Source organism: Callithrix jacchus, chromosome 7 (genome assembly GCF_049354715.1).
Source record: "Callithrix jacchus isolate 240 chromosome 7, calJac240_pri, whole genome shotgun sequence".
In the NCBI taxonomy this organism is placed as follows: Eukaryota; Metazoa; Chordata; class Mammalia; order Primates; family Cebidae; genus Callithrix; species Callithrix jacchus.
Genome location: NC_133508.1, coordinates 56,183,615 through 56,201,051, shown reverse-complemented (window position 1 = coordinate 56,201,051; position 17,437 = coordinate 56,183,615). Strand labels below are relative to the sequence as shown.

General features: G+C 48.7%; 1 protein-coding gene across 1 annotated transcript; it reads left to right on the top strand.

The window, feature by feature from the left end:
* Positions 1 to 2,959: 2,959 nt before the first annotated feature.
* On the top strand, positions 2,960 to 16,516 carry AKR7A3 (aldo-keto reductase family 7, member A3 (aflatoxin aldehyde reductase); the record flags this gene model as incomplete). The annotated part of the gene is made up of 7 exons (XM_017973973.4): positions 2,960 to 3,407; positions 9,224 to 9,411; positions 9,580 to 9,684; positions 10,454 to 10,550; positions 10,762 to 10,861; positions 11,408 to 11,537; positions 16,206 to 16,516. Coding segments are annotated over 7 exons (1,230 nt in total), but the record flags the coding sequence as incomplete, so codon positions are not given.
* Between the last annotated feature and the right edge of the window lie 921 nt (positions 16,517 to 17,437).

Genomic DNA, 17,437 nt, shown 5'->3' with positions numbered 1-17,437 from the left:
TACAGGCAGGAGCCACTGTGCCCAGCTGTCTCACGTTTCCTTAGAAGACTTTGGTCATTTGTGTTTTCCAAGGAAACTGTCCATTTCATCTAACTTATTAAATGTATTCACATAAAAGTTTTAATAATCTACCCTATTGTCATTTTAATTTCTGTACAATTTGTAGCAGTGTCTCTTCTGCTTTTACTGGTATGGTTAATCTGTGTATTCTCTCTATTATTCCTAATCAGTCTAGCCAGAGATTTATCACCTTTAGTTTGTAGAACCTACTTCTGGTTTTATTGACTTTTGCTAATGTTTTTGTTTTCTATTTCATTTATTTTGGCTTTTTTTTTTTTTTTAGATGGAGTCTTGCTCTGTTGCCCAGGCTGGCGTGCAGAGGCATGATCTCAGCTCACCGCAATTTCTGCCTCCTGGGTTCAAGCGATTCTCCCACATCAGCCTGTTTTGTCTTTTATCTTTATTATTTATTTTCTCCTGCTAATTTTGGTTTTACTTGGCTCTTCCTTTGTGTGCACTCAGCAGAGTGCAGTGGCTTACACCCATAATCCCAGCACTTTGGGAGGCTGAGGTGGGAGGATTCCTTGAGGCCAGGAGTTCAAGACCAGCCTGGTAAACATGGTGAGACTCCTTCTCTACTAAAAATACAAAAATTAGCCAGGCATGGTGACACATGCCTGTAATTCCAGCTACTCAGGAAGGTGAGGCATGAGAACTGCTTGAAACCAGGAGGCCAACATTGCAGTGAGCTGAGATGGCACCACTGCACTCCAGCCTGTATGACAGAGTGAGACTTTGTCTAAAAAAAAAAAAAAAAAAAGGAAATGCTTACATTATCGATTTGAGATATTTCTTCTTTTGTAATATGTCAAAGTAGTGCTATAAATTTCCCTCTTAGCACTACTGTGGCTGCATCTCGGAAAATTTGATATGTCATGTTTTCACTTTCCATTCAGTTCAAAATATGATCGAATTTTCCTTGTAATTACATATTTGACCTATGGGTTACTTAATTTCCAAATATGGGGGAATTTTCCAGATATCATTCCATTATTCTTTTTTTTTCTCTTTTTTTTGAGATGGAGTTTCGCTCGTTACCCAGGCTGGAGTGCAATGGCGCGATCTCGGCTGACCGCAACCTCTGCCTCCTGGGTTCAGGCAATTCTCCTGCCTCAGCCTCCTGAGTAGCTGGGATTACAGGTATGTGCCACCATGCCCAGCTAATTTTTTGTACTTTAGTAGAGACGGGGTTTCACCATGTTGACCAGGATGGTCTCGATCTCTTGACCTCGTGATCCACCCACCTCGGCCTCCCAAAGTGCTGGGCCATTCATTATTCTTTTCTTTTTTTTTTTTTGAGACAGAGTGTTGCTCTGTTGCCAGGAGATACGTACCAGCAGTGGTATGATCTTGGCTCACTGCAACCTCTCCCTCCTGGGTTCAAGCAATTCCCCGTCTCAGTCTCCCAAGTAGCTGTGACTAGAGGCCTGCACCACCATGCCTGGCTAATTTTTTGTATTTTGGTAGAGATGGGGTTTCACCATGTTGGCCAGGATGGTCTTGATCTCCTGACCTCGTGATCTGCCTGCCTTGGCCTCCCAAAGTGCTGGGATTACAGGTGTGAGCCACCATGCCCAGCCCATTCCATTGTTATTTTCTATTTTTCTTTTTTCTCCTATTTATTTATTTACTTATTTTCAGTTCCCTCTCAGGCCCTAAATTCTGTTATTATTTTCTAGTTTAATTCCATTGCGTTCAGAGGTGTACTTTTTATGATTGAAATCCTTTAAAATTTATTTATTTATTTATTTTAAAATGGAGTCTCACTCTGTTGCCCAGGCTGGAGGTGCAGTGGCCTGATCTTGGCTCACTGCATTCTCTGCCAAGCAGGTTTAAGTGATTCTCCTGCCTCAGCCTCCTGACTAGCTGAGATTACAAGGGCATGCCACCACTCCTGGCTAATTTTTGTATTTTTAGTAGAGATGGGGTTTCACTGTGTTGCCCAGGGTGGTCTCGAACTCCTGACCTCAGGTAATCCACCTGCCTTGGCCTCCCAAAGTGCTGGGATTATAGGCATGCATGAACCACCACTCCTGGCCTCTTTTACATTTATTAACACTGGCTTTATGCCTCCAAATATGGTATAACTTGATGGATATGCCTTTGAAAAGAATACATATTCTGCTGTTGTTGGATATTCCATTAATGTTGTTTATGTGGAATTGGTTAATAGCATTGTTTGAATCTTGTATACCTTTACTGAGGTATACCTTTTACTTGCGAGCATTTATATCATTTATATTTGATGTAATTATTGATATGATTGAGTTTAAATCAATTTTGCTATTGGTTTTTTATTTGTTCCATTTGTCTGTTGGTCTTTTTTCTCTTTTCTTTTGTATTCGGAGACAGATTTGCCCTCTGTTACCCAGAGTGGAGTGCAGTGGAGCTATCACAGTTCACTGCAGCTGGGCACTGGTCCATTTTTCTGCATCTTTTTTTTTTTTTTTTTTTCCGAAACAGGACCTCCCTATATTGCCCAGGCTAGAATATCAAACTCCTGGGCTCAAGTGATCCTCCTCCCTTAATCTCCCGAAGTGTTGGGAATACAGGTGTAAGTCACCAGAGCCAGTCCGTTTCCCCCCACCCCCCCAACTTAGGTATATAATTCAATGCCAACAGTTCTCTTTTTTCAACACTTTAAGCATGTCACTCCACGGGGGCGCTGTCTGGAGACTTGCATAAATCTCATCCTCCAGGACCACAGGGCAGGCGGGACAGCCCCTAGGGTCGCCGCACGGCTTAAGCTTCCTTTGGAGGAGACAAAGACCCGAGACAGTTCCGTGGCGAGGCCGAGGGAGGTGGGACGATAGGGCAGGGAGGCCCGAGGTGTCCCTGCCCTTTAGGATCGTCCCAACCTTTGGACCCATTCACGCTTGGGGACGTTGAGGAGCGCTGAAATCGCAAAGACGCGAGTCACGGACAAGAAGCCACAGCCATTTCGCCGCTTGTTCCGCGCAACTGCAGAGCGCGTGGGCGGTGTCGGGCACCGTCGGCCCCGCCCTCAGCTCCACCCCCCTGTGGGCGGGGCCCGAGCCAGTCCCTAAAGCCATGCGACTGCACGCTCCGGGGCTGGAGCTGTCGACTGCTGCGCGCCGCGCCCGGGTTGTCGCCGTCTCCCGTTGCCACCGTCAAGTCCCAGCAGCTGTCCCGGGCCAGGCCCGCCACGGTGCTGGGCGCCATGGAGATGGGGCGCCGCATGGACGCGCCCACCAGTGCCGCAGCCACGCGCGCCTTCCTGGAGCGCGGCTACACCGAGATAGATACGGCCTTCGCCTACGGCGACGGCCAGTCCGAGACCATCCTGGGCGGCCTGGGGCTTGGGCTGGGCGTCGGCGACTGCAGAGGTAACAGTGGCCCCTGATCCTCCCCCTGTCCTGTGCAAAGCTGAGCCCGTCCGCAGCCGTGCACCGCGCCGCCCGCCGCCAGCACCGACGGCTTCGTACCCCATCCCACTCCCGTTCACCCCGCAGCTCAGGAAACCCCAGGCTCCTCAGGCACATCTAGCTCCGGACAACTGGACGGTGCTTTGTCCGGACTCCTTTTCTCTGGTCTTGTCTTATGGGAGGTAGCCCAGTACCCTCATGGACGCCTGGATGACTTGGTCTCGCCTGGAATGACTTGGCTAGTCCCTCTCTGGGGCACGAAAACCATTGGAATCTGGCACTGTGCAGCTCCTGTCCCCACCTGTACCCTTCAGGTGCCCTCGACAGGCCTGATCTGCAGACATTCTGATCTTATCGCCTGGCAGTTCATGGCACTGTGCTAGATCAGACTTTGGACCAGCACACCCTCTACTTCCTCCTCCTCTCATGCCAGTCGTAGCCCTTGACTTTGCTCTGAGTACCTTGTGGTACTCACCAGGGTGGCAGTGCTTGGGAGCCTGGGCAGCTCCCTCAGCACGATGGGGAATTTGGGGTGGTACAGGATCGAACTGCCCTCTCTGTGGGAGGCTCTGTCTGAGGCTATTGGAGACAAACGGACACTAACCCACTCCAGGAAGCTCCAGTTCTAGAGATGGCTGGTGAGCCCAGAATGAGCCCTTCCTGGGAGGGACTCCGTGAAGAAACAATGGATGGGAGTTTGCCAGGAGGAGTAAGGGGCAAGGGCATCAGGGAAGTGGGCGTGGGTGTGCAAAGGCAATGTGATTTGGCAATTCTGAGGGTGCTGGAGGAGGCAGGTGTAGCCCTAGGGGAGGATGTGTGTATAGGGGAGGAGGATCGGCTCTCAGTCTGTTGCCATTTGCAGTGCTTAGGCTGATGCCCGGCAAGCACACAGTGAGGGCTGGGAAACCTTAGCTATTCCTTTGTTCTCAATATAGAACCTTCTGCCTCCTTCTACTCTGAGTGTCTGAGTGGAGTCTTGTCCATTTCTCCTCTGCCCTCCTGCCAGCCGAAGAGACTTTCTAAGTGTGAAAAGTGGGAAGAGGACTCTCCACTCACCTGTTAGTCCAGCCCACTAGGAACTAGGTTACTTTTTTTTCGCCACATGGTGCATCCCAAACAAAAGAAGCCTAGTGCACACATATCAGTGTCACACTTTCTTTCCTTCTTTTTTTTTTTTCGAGATGGAGTCTCACTCTGTTTCCCAGGCTGGAGTGCAGTGGTACGATCACGGCTCACTGCAACCTCTGCCTCCCGGGTTCAAGCAATTCTCCTGCCTCAGCCTCCGGAGTAGCTGGGATACAAGCACACACCACCATGCCCAGCTAATTTTTATAGTTTTGGTAGAGACGGGGTTTCGTCATGCTGGTCAGGTTGGTCTCGAACTCCTGACCTCAGGTGATCTGCCCGCCTTGGCCTCCCAAGGTTCTTGGCTTGAGCCACCATGCCCAGCCTCAGTGCTACACTCTTTCCAGATCACCTGGCTGCCACTCAGTGAGAGCTCTGATCTTACTTCAGATTTTCTGATTTTTTTTTTTTTTTTTTTGAGATGGAGTCTCACTCTATCGCCCAGGCTGGAGTGCAGTGTCTCTATCTCGGCTCACTGCAACCTCTGCCGCCCAGGCTCAAGCAATTCTCCTGCCTCAGCCTCCCAAGTAGCTGGGATTACAGGTGTCTGCCACTGTGCCTGACCAGTTTTTGTATTTTTAGTACAGATGGAGTCTCACCATCTTGGCCAGGCTGGTCTTGAACTTCTGACCTTGTGATCCACCCGCCTTGGACTCCCAAAGTTCTGGGATCACAGGCCTGAGCCACCACACCTGGCTTTTTTTTTTTTTTTTTTTTTTTTAAGACAGGGTCTTGTTCTTTGCTTAGGCTGGAATGCAGTGGTGTGTTGCAGTCATGGCTCATTGCAGCTTTGACCTCTCAGGGCTCCAGCAACCCTCCCACCTGAGCCTCCCAAGTAGCTAGGATTGCTACAGGACTGTGCCACCACACCTGACTAATTTTTTGTATTATTTATCGAGACAGGAGTCTAACTTTGTTGCCCAGGCTGTTCTCAAACTTCTGGGTCTCCTGTCCTGGCCTCCCAAAGTGCTGAGATTACAGTTGTGAGTCACCGCTGATCTGCACCCTCTGCCTGGCCCTTAGTTCTGATTTTTTTTTTCTTTTCTTTTTTAATCTGTCTCTTCCGTCTTTGAGTCCAAGGTTGGCTGGGCCAACGTCCTCAGATCTCAGATCTGAAGTGAAGTGCACACTGAAAAGTGGTTTGGAAAAATTCCTAATGAATAGTACCTTAAACCTGCTCCCTGCCAGATCTCAAGGGCTCCAGTGACTGCCCTCCTGCCAGCCGATGTAACTTTCTAAGTGTGAAAAGTTGGAAGAGGACTCTCTACTCACCTGTTAGTTCGGCCCACTTGGAACTGGGATCCCTTTTTTTGAGACAGGCTCTCATCCTGTTGTCCAGGCTGGAGTGCAGTGGCATGATCTTTGCTCATTACAGCCTTGATCCCCCAGCCTCAGGTGATCCTCCCAACTCAGCTTCCCAAGTAGCTGAGATGACAGGCATGCGCCATCATGCCTGGCCAATTTTTGTGTTTTTTATAGAGACGGCGTTTCACCATTTTGCCCAGGCTGCCTTTAAATGCTTGGGCTCAAGAGATACACCCACCTGGGCCTCTCTAAGTGCTGGGATTATGAGGGTGAGCCACTTTGCCTATTCTCCAGCTAGGATTTTTTTCTTTCCTTTCTTTTTTTTTTTTAAGACAGAGTCTTGCTCTGGCACACAGGCTGGAGTGTAGTGGCCAGATCTCAGCTTACTGCAACCTCTCCTTCCTGGATTCAAGCGATTCTTGTGCCTCAGCCTCTCAAGTAGCTGGGACTACAAGTGTGAGCTACTGAAGCCAGCCTCCAACTAGGATTCTTTTTTTTTTTTTTTTTTTGAGACGGAGTTTCGCTCTTGTACCCAGGCTGGAGTGCAATGGCGCAATCTTGGCTCACCGCAACCTCCGCCTCCTGGGTTCAGGCAATTCTCCTGCCTCAGCCTCCTGAGTAGCTGGGATTATAGGCACGCGCCACCATGCCCAGCTAATTTTTTGTATTTTTAGTAGGGATGGGGTTTCACCATGTTGACCAGGATGGTCTCTATCTCTTAACATCATGATCCACCCGCCTCAGCCTCCCAAAGTGCTGGGATTACAGGCTTGAGCCACCAACTAGGATCCGTAATAGGGGGAAGAGCACAATGTGTTCAGCTCACTTTTGTTTTTAGGCAATTTTGCTCTGTCTCCCAGTCTTGAGTGCAGTGGCATGATCTGGGCTCACTGAAACGTCCACCTCCCAGGTTCAAGCAACTTTCCTGCCTCAGCCCTCCATATAGCTGGGATTACAGGCATGCACTACCATACCCATAGAGGTTTTGTGTTTTTTGTTGGCCAGGCTGGTCCCAATCTCCTGACCTCAAGTGACCCACCCACCTTGGCCTCCCAGAGTGCTGGGATTATAGGTGTGAGCCACATGCCTGGCCTTAAACTCACTCCTGAATCACATGATTGGCCACTCACTGATCTGTTCTATCCAGTAAGTCTAATTGATACCTGCCTTTCCTTCCCAGGGGCCCATGTGAGGCCTCTTGGATCTCTTTTCTTAATTCCTGCTGCAGTCTCCTTGCTGATCTCCCCATTTCCCGGCCTGCTTTCTGTCCATGCTGCATTCAGAATCATCTCCAGAACCACCACCTCTTTCCCCAACTCTGAAAGCCTTCAGAGTTGGCTGGGCGCAGTGGCTCACGCCTGTAATCCCAGCACTTTGGGAACCCAAGGCAGGTGGATCACCGTGTGAGGAGATCGAGACCATCCTGGTCAACATGGTGAAACCCCATCTCTACGAAAAATACAAAAATTAGCCAGGTGCGGTGGCACATGCCTGTAATCCCAGCTACTCAGGAGGCTAAGGCAGGAGAATCACTTGAACCAGGGAGTCGGAGGTTGAAGTCAGCCGAGATCACGCCACAGCACTCCAGCCTGGCGACAGCAAGAATGCATCTCAAAAAAAAAAAAAAAAGGCCCCAGAGGCTCCCTACAGCCCCCTAAAGTCCAGGCTCCCTGGGTGCACTCAGGGCCCTTCGGCATCAGATCTGTGGTCTCTTCTTTTGCACCAAGGGCCCCGTGGACCTGGTGCTCTGGAAACATGACTCCCACACATGGCTTTCCATGCACCTCTTGCTTGCTTTGGGACGCAGGCAAAGCAAGCTGGAATGAGCTCTTCACCGTTCCCCACCTGGTGGCCTGACTTCCCCTTGGAGATTCTGATTCAGATTCTAAGGCAAGCCTTTCTGCGCTCCCAGCGGGCCTCGCACCCCTATGCTGTGGGTTTCTCTAGTGCCCCGTGCATCTCCCTGCCTCACTTACTCTTGAGTGGCCCCTTAGGCTGTGAGCCCTGGACAGCAGGGATCAGCTCCTCTCCCAGCCCCTCATGCCTGGCACATCCAGCTGCACCATGGTGATAGTAGCGGCAGCTCATAATGAGTACTTTTATCCAAGTTCTGATCCATCCTCAGGATCTGTCTGCAAGATCACACCATTTCACTGTCACATTGATAGCTATAGGAGGCAGTCAAATGCCTCTGCAGATCGCGCAGGTCCCCAGTGAAACCCCCACCTACAAGCCAAAGACAGTTTAAAGCCTGAAAGCCAAGCTACAAGTGAAGTCCTTGGACTGGACTGAGAAGCTGTCTTCCTGCTTGGCACACTGTCCTCTGACTGGTCTCCGCTCTTCACCTATTTCACACATACCCACCCTTTCCTAATCAGGTTTCTACGCTGCTGTGGCCACCTTTGAGTGCGGTCTTGGTGTATTTGCCTTAACCCTTTTTGCATACTAGCACACCAATCAGGACGCACTCCCCGTTCTGAGTCCGTAAAAAGCTCCGGACCCAGCCACACTGAGTAAAGTACCCACTGAATTGCAGGGGTGAAGGACCCTGAACTGCCCTCCCCTGGGTCCCTCTCCACTGAGAGCTCACCCTTCATTTGTCATCATATCCTCACTCTTTTTGGACTTATGTCAAGAGCTCAGGAATCTCCGAACACAGATATAAGCTATCATGCAGGCAGGCTGGGGTGCATCTGGCCCAGCCACAGACTGAGCTGATATATAAGCCAGACTTGGCCAGGCCCACCGGGCAGGGTGCCTCCAGCGGCAGGTAGTGGGGTCTGGGCAGGGGGGCATCACTGACTGGAGATCCCAGCTGGAAAAGTGACCAAGAAAATTCCTGCGTCAACGTTACAGAGGGCTTTCTAGTAAATTGAAAGGATCAAGACACAGGCTAAGTAACTTGGTCAAGATTGCAGAGTTAGTCATAGCAGAGCTCGAATATGAATGCAGCCCTCTCTCTTAACCATTATACCAGACTCCCTTACAATGTTTGATCAACTGGCCTGAATTTTCTTTTCTTTTTCTTTCTTTCTTTTTTTTTGAGATGGAGTCTCACTCTGTCGCCCAGGCTGGAGTGAAGTGGCGTGATCCTGGCTCACTGCAACCTCCACCTCCTGGGTTCAAGCAATTCTCCTACCTCCCGAGTAGCTGGGATTATAGATATGCACCACTGTGCCCTGCTTGGTTTTGTATTTTTGGTAGAGACCGTGTTTCACCATGTTGGCCAGGTTGGTCTCAAATTCCTGACCTCAGGTGATCCACCTACCTCAGCCTCCCAAAATGCTGGGATTACAGGCATGAGCCAATGCACACAACCCCGAATTTTAATTTATCTCTCCTCTCAGTGAAAATTCATACCAAGGCCAATCCACTGTTTGGGAACTCACTAAAGCCTGACAGTCTCCGGTTCCAGCTGGAGACATCACTGAAACGGCTGCAGTGTCCCCGAGTGGACCTTTTCTACCTGCACCTGCCAGACCACAGCACCCTGGTGGAAGAGACACTGCGTGCCTGCCACCAGCTGTACCAGGAGGTGAGGGGCCCTGAGCTCTGGGCCCTTATCCTGATCCCACTCATGAGAGCAGAGGCACCAGGGTGGTCCCAGGGTACAGCGGGAAACAGCCCCACTCCCAGGGGCCCCACCCTGCCTCCCCTTCCTGGTCTGGGCTGCTGGGTTCTGACTGGTGCCTCACTCATGCAGGGCAAGTTCGTGGAACTTGGCCTCTCCAACTATGCTGCCTGGGAAGTGGCCAAGATCTGTACCCTCTGCAAGAGCAACGGCTGGATCCTGCCCACTGTGTACCAGGTGAGGGCCGGGGCTAGAGAGTCCACAATCTCCAGGACTCCCGCTTATCCTGGGCTGTCTTTACCCCTCTGACTGCCCCCCGTGCCCTCTGCATAGCAGCTACTCCCCTGCTGAAACCTGCAGATGGCTCCCAGGTACCCTCAGGATGCCGTTCAAGCTCTTCAGCCTGGCCACTGGGCATCTGCTTCCTTCCTGCCTGAGTGTGCACCTTGGTACCTTTCTTCCCCACCTCCCCCTGCACTCAGCCTGGAACCCACCCTCCCCACCACTGCCCCTTCTCTGGGAGAAGGGTTCAGGTCCCACACAGGGGTGTCTTCCCTTGGAAGCTTTTCTAGATGGGCCCAGAAGGCCCTCAGACCTCAGGTCCTCTTTTACCTCCTTATCATTCATTCCACAACAAATGTTTGTACATCTGCTGGGTGCCAGGCACTGGTCACAGAACTTTCTAGCATATTATGTTTGCCTCTACTTGATTATAACTGTTTATACTTGACCTTACTATAAATCCTTGAGGGAAGGGACCTTGTCCTTTTGGCTTAAGCATGTAAATCTGACAACCAGCTTATAGTTGGTGCTCATGAAAGTTGGCTGAATGAATGAATTTTCCTTGGCATAAGCCCCCTTCACCAGCACCAATAAGAATAAGTATATGCTCAGATGGTTAAGGTCCTGGAATTGTTAATGTCTGAAATAAGGATTCTACAAGGGTAAATTTGAAGTCTGTTCTTCTAACACGTCCACCCTTTCCCTGGGATCCCTCTCCCTGCAGGGCATGTACAACGCCACCACCCGGCAGGTGGAAATGGAGCTCTTCCCCTGCCTCAGGCACTTTGGACTGAGGTTCTATGCCTACAACCCTCTGGCTGGTACGTGGAGCATTCCTGACACTGTCTCAGCCTATTCCCGACCCACCGATGCCCAGCCCGGGACATGGGAAGCAGGGAGGGTTTGACAAGAGGCTAGGCTGCGTCCTTCACCCCTCCTGGGTCCCTGCCCCTCCCCTAGTCCAGAGCCCTGAGGAACGTGGCAGCTTCTGGGGCACTCTGGGCCTGGGGGCTGATTGCTGCCTTCCCACAGGGGGCCTGCTGACCGGGAGGTACAAGTATGAGGACAAGGACGGGAAACAGCCCCTGGGCCGCTTCTTTGGGACGACATGGGCAGAGTTGTACAGGAATCGGTGAGCAGGGGGTGCCTGGTGAGGATGGCTATGGTGGGGTCTGCTTTACGTGGAAAGAAGTCCTGGGCTGCTCCCGGGGTGGGGCCTTTCCTCACTGCTGCACCTCCTCCCCTGCATTCCTTCAGGAATTCCCAAACCCTCCGTGCGTTTTCTTGTTTCTTGAGACTTCCAGGAGTAAATGAGGCTCCCTGGACTTTGGGGTCTTGAAGTCATAGCTCTTTCCTGAAAAATCACCTGCTAGGAAGGAAAGAAAGAGCCCTGGATGGAGGTCTGCTCCATCTGAGCAGCCCCTGTGTCCCTAGGGAAAGTAAGTTCAGGCTGATCAGTCCTCAGGAGTAAAGATTCGTTGAGGTCTCTGGTGAGGGGGTTGGCATCCTGGGTGGTTCTGGTGCCCAGTGAAGTGGGAGACCTATGACTCTAGAGGACACCCGCTCCTCAGGACTGCAGGGTGTGGGGTGGGGCAGTGGCCCTGGATGGCTCTTTGGTTGTGGCTCCCAGTGTGACCCCCATGGTACTAACCCCTGTGCCACTGTTCCCCCTTCCCAGCTACTGGAAGGAGCACCACTTCCAGGCCATTGCCCTGGTGGAGAAGGCCCTGCAGGTGGAGTATGGCGCCAGCGCCCCCAGCATGACCTCGGCTGCCCTCCGGTGGATGTACCACCACTCACAGCTGCAGGTAGGCAGTGACCTGGGTGCTCAGCTTCTGCCTTTCTGGTGGAACCAGGAATACCTTTAGGTGAAGGCTAAAACATTTGTTTTCTTGATTCCTCAGAAAGTTCTCTTTCTTCCAACTCTCACAAACACTCTTCCCACTGGTCTTTTTCTATTTCTTATTTTTTTGGAGACAGTCTCCCTCTGTCACCCAGGCTGGAGTACAGTGGTGCAATCTTGGGTCACTGCAACCTCCGCCTCCTGGGGTCAAGCGGTTCTCCTGCCTCAGCCTCCTGAGTAGCTGGGATTATAGTCCTGCACCACCATGCCCAACTAATTTTTTGTATTTGTAGTAGAGATGGGTTTCACCATGTTGCCCAGGCTGGTCTTGAACTCCAAAGCTTAGATAATTTGATTTGTCCTCCTCAGACTCTAAAAGTGCTGGGGTTACAAGTGTGAGCCACTGTGCTTGACTTTCCCACTGGTCTTTGATTGCATCTGGGCGTCAGGATTTGTTTTTTTAATTTTATTATTATTATTATTATTTTTTGTCTGAACATTCCACAATGCAGGAGTGTCAGGATTTGTAATGAGGGCTTCAGTACAGGGATTTCCTTATTCCTTAGGCTTTACGAAATATGATTATCCCAGTGTTATTGATGAGGAAACTGAGGTTCACCCAGCTATTAAAGGGGCAGACATTTTAACACAGTTTGAGTGTAAAGCCCACTAGTCTCATTTTTTTGGCGGAAGCTGGAGTTTCCCTCTCTCAGTGCCTCCTGCTTTACTCATTCAAATTTATATCCAGCTCCAGCTTTAGATGTTGGCTAGTATCTGGCATATATACAGTAGGTGATCAATAAATTGGTGCTAAGTGCTTTACATAATTTTTCACACCCATAACCATGTGGAATATAGAGAAGAGGTTGCAAATATTTTCTCCCATTCTGTAGGCTGCCTGTTCAGTCTGGTGATAGTTTCTTTTGCAATTAGACTCTTTAGTCTAATTCGATCCCATTTGTCTATTTTGCTTGTTGCCATTGCTTTCAGTGTTTTAGTTATGAAGTCTTTGCCCATGCCTATGTCCTGAATGGTATTGCCTAGGTTTTCTTCTAGGGTTTTTATGGTTTTAGGGCTTATGTTTAAGTCTTTAATCCATGTCAAGTTAATTTTTGTATAAGCTGTAAGGAAGGGATCCAGTTTCAGCTTTCTGCATATGGCTAGCCAGTTTTGCAAATCTGACAAAGGGCTAATATCCAGAATCTACATAGAAATTAAACAAAATTTTTTTTTTTTTTTTGGGAGGAAGGCAGGAAGGGAGGGAAGGAGGACGGTGGGGAGGAAGGAAGGGATGAAGGAAGGAAGGAAGGGAAGAAGGGGAGAGGGAGGGAGGGAAGGGAAGGAAGGAAATCAAGCAATGAGAGAGACATTGCCGACCTGGATCTAGAGGTTTACAAGTTGATTTCTTTTTCTGAGAGAAGGAAAGAAAAAAAAATAAGTAAAGGAGAGGAAGAAAGAGGAAGAGAAAGAGGGAGAGTAAATGGAAATATTGCTTTATTCTGAAAAAAATTGGGTATTAATAATGGCCAATCAATGTTTCATTTAAATTTATGAGTAGGTGTGATGTGGTATTGACAAGAATGTATATTTTGTGTATGTGAAGTGGAGAGCTCTATAAATATTTATTAAGTTTACTTGTTCCAGATCTGAGTTCGAGTCCTTGATATCCTTATTAATTTTCTGTCTCATTGAGTCTAAGTCTTTATGTATCTGGGTGTTAAGATCGTTAGCTCTTGTTGTTGCATTGATCCTTTTACCACTGTATCTTTGTTGCTTTAAAATCTATTTTATCCGATACGAGATTTGCAACTCCTGCTTTTTATTTATTTATTATTTATTTTTGCTCTCCATTTGGTTGGTAAATCTTTCTCCATCCCTTTGTTTTGAGTCTTTGTGTATCCTTGCATGTGAAACAGGTCTGGATGTAACATGCCGTTGGGTTTTGACTGTGTCTTTTGATTGGGGGATTTAGTCAATTTAAATTTAGGGTTACTGCCATTTGATGTTGACTGGCTGTTTTATCCATTCGTTGGTGTAAATTCTTCTTTATGTTGGTGCTCTTTACATTTTGGTATATTTTTAGAAAGGCTAATACTGGTTGTTTCTTTCTGTGTGTAATGCTTCTTTCAGAAGCTCTTGTAAAGCAGGCCTGGTGGTAATAAAATCTCTGAGTTCTTGCTTGTTCATAAAATATTTTATTTTTCCTTCAGTTGTGAAGTTTAGTTCGGCTGGATATGAAATTCTGGGCTGAAGGTTCTGTTCTTTGAGGATGTTGAATATTGGCCCCCACTCTCTTCTGGCTTGTAGAGTTTCTGCTGAGAGATCTGCTGTAAGTCTGATAGGCTTGCCTTTGTGGGTAACCTGACCTTTCTCTCTGGCTGCTCTTAGTATTTTCTCCTTCATTTCAACCCTGGTGAATCTAATGATTATGTGCCTTGGGGTTGCTCTTCTTGAGGAATATCTTTGTGGTGTTTTCTGTATTACCTGGGGTTGAATATTGACCTGCTTTGCTAGTTTAGGAAAATTTTCCTGAATAATATCCTGAAGGGTATTTTCCAGCTTGGATTCATTCTCTCCGTCGCATTCAGGTACACCTATCAAACGTAAATTTGGTCTTTTCACATAGTCCCACATTTCTTGGAGACTTTGCTCATTCCTTTTTATCCTTTTTTCTCTAATCTTTTCTTCACGTTTTATTTCATTAAGTTGGACTTTGACCTCTGATATCCCTTCTTCTGCTTGAACAATTCGAGTGTTTAAACCTGTGCATATTTCTCGGAGTTCCTGTATTGTATCTTCAGTTCCATTATTTCACTCATACTCCTCTCTAAGTTGTCTATTCTCAATAGGATTTCATCAAACCTTTTTCCAAAGTTCCTAGTTTCTTTACATTGGGCTACAACATGTTCTTTTAACTCACCGAAGTTTGTTATTATCCATTCCTTGAAGAGTGATTCTGTTATTGGGATGCGCTCATTCTCCATCAAGCCTTGTTCCATTGTTGGTTGATGTGGAACTGTGATCATCTTTAGAGGGAGAGGTGTTCTGACTTTGAGTATTCTCAGCTTTTTTACGCTGGTTTCTTCCCGTCATTGTAAATTTATCCTCCTGTCGTCTTTGAATTTACCAGCTTTCAGATTAGGTCTCTTGAGTGGGCGTCCAGGTTGTTAGTTCCCAGGGCCAGAGCAGCGGCGTTAAAACTGATGGTGCTTTTCTGCCCAGGATTCTCCTGTCTGGCTTCCTTTTTGTGTCTGTAGTAGGCGACTCTGCCTTCCCGGGGCTCCAAACCTTGGTCAGAAGGGGAACCGGTCCATTTACTCTGCGCTGAGTGCTGCCGCGCCGAGGTGCCGCCACAGCCGCTGCACTGGGCTCTGGTGTTGTGCTGGGGGCCCGTGCGGGTCCTCCAAACCTGTTTACTCTGCTCCGAGAGCTGCCGTGCCGAGGTGCCGGTGGAACTGCTGCGCCGGCCACGAGAGTCGCGCTGGTGACTCATGTGTTTCCTCCACTGGGGATCTTCTGCTCCGTGAGTGACCAGAATTTGTCTGAAAGTGTGGCGTCTTCTGGTTCTCTGCGCCTTCACTGAGAGCTGCAATCCCGGGATGTTAGCGATCGGCCCTCTTGGATCGTTCTCGAAATTAAACAAATGTACAAGAAGAAAACAAACAACCCTATCAAAAAGCAGGCGAAGGATATGAACAGGCACTTCTCAAAAGAGGACATTTATACAGCCAGCAAACATATGAAAAAAAGCTCATCAGTACACTGTGGAAGATAGTGTGGTGATTCCTCAAGGATCTAGAACTAGAAATACCATTTGACCTGGCAATCCCATTACTGGGTATATATCCAAAGGATAGTTATTCTACTATGAAGACACATGCACATGTATGTTCATTGTGGTACAGTTCACAATAGCAAAGACTTGGAACCAAACCACATGCCCATCAATGTTAGACTGGATAAGGAAAATGTGGCATACATACACCATGGAATACTATGCAGCTGTAAAAACAGATGAGTTCATGTCTTTTGCAGTGTCATGGATGATGTTGGAAACTGTCATCCTCAGCAAACTAACACAAGAACAGAAAACCAAACACTGCCTATTCTCGCTTGTAAGTGGGAGTTGAACAGTGAGAACACATAGACACAGGGAGAGGAACATCACACACTGGGGCCTGTCAGGGGTGAGGGGACGGATAGCATTAGGAGAAATACATCATGTAAATGACGGATTGATGGGTGCAGCAAACCACCATGGCATGTGTATAGCTATGTAACAAACCTGTACATTCTGCACATGTACCGCAGAACAAGTATGTAAAATAAGAAAATATAAAATAGAGAAGAGGACTGAGTCTCAGAGAGGTTTAATAACATAGTCATGTTTACACAGCTGCTGTGGGCAGAACTGGGCTGTGAACGTATGTCTGCCTGGAAGTGCCCTGTGGCAGTAGGGGAGAGGATACAGGTTTTGAGTTACATGGGTACAGCTGTCCAAGGCACCTTAAGTTCTTTCTGGACATACAGGGTGTAAGAAAGCCCAAATCTCAGCAGGGAGGTGGCTGGGAGGGGTGTGAGTGGAGTCGCCGTGCAGCAGAAGAGGGTCGAAGTCTAGCTGCTTCCCTTGCAGGGTGCCCACGGGGATGCGGTCATCCTGGGCATGTCTAGCCTGGAGCAGCTGGAGCAGAACTTGGCAGCGGCAGAGGAAGGGCCCCTGGAGCCAGCTGTCGTGGACGCCTTTCATCAAGCCTGGCATTTGGTTGCCCTTGAATGTCCCAACTACTTCTGCTAGGCCCATTGTGGCTCAGGCTGTCACCTTCTATGCTCTCTCACACTTTGTCTAATTTAGAACTGCCTCAATAAATTCTTAGGAACAGAACTATTTGGACAAAAACCTAACAGCAGAGTCACCACCAAATGAAGAATAAAACCTCCCAAGATGCTGTGTGTTAGTCTGCTTGTCTTGCTATAAAAAAAAGTACCTGAGACCAGGCACAATGGCCCACCCCTGTAAACCCCAAACTTCAGGAGGCTGAGGCGGGCGGATCACCTGAGGTCAGGAGTTCAAGACCAGCCTGGCCAACATGGCAAAACCCTGCCTCAACTAAAAAATACAAAAAATTAGCTGGGCAGGGTGGCGGCTGCCTGTAATCCCAGTTACTCAGGAGGCCGAGGCAGGAAGGTCGCTTGAATCTAGGAGGCAGAGGTTGCAGTGAGCCGAAATTGTATCACTGTGTCGTGCCACTGTACTCCAGCCTGGGTAACAGAGCAAGACTCAGTCTCAAAAAAAAGTAAAAATCCCTGCGACTGGGTAATTTACAAAGAAAAGAGGTTTCTTTGGCTCATGGTTCTGCAGTCTCTACAAGGAGGCATGGCGCTGGCACGTGCTCCTGATGAGGGTCTCAGGAAGCTTACAGTCATGGCAGAAGGGGAGGGAGAGCCAGCATGTCACATGGCGAGAGAGGGAGCAAGAGACAGAGAGGAGATGAAATTGCAGGCACTCTTAAATAACCAGATCCTGTGTGAACTCAGAGCCACAAGTCACTCATTACTGTGCAGATGGCACCAAGCCATTCAAGAGGAATATACCCCCATACCCTAACACCTCCCAGCAGGCCCACCTTTAACTTCGGGGATCACATTTCAACATGAGATTTGGGGGGGACAAATTATCCAAATGATATCATATTGCCAGTAGCCCCTCAAATGTCATGTTCTTCTCACATTGTAAAATACAGTCATCCCTTCCCAACAGTCACCCAAAGCCTTACCTTGTTCCAGCATCAACTCAATCAAGTCTGTTGGATGAGCCCCTTTGTGGTAAGATGGCTAGCGAGGGTACCCTTTCTACAGTCCAGGAAG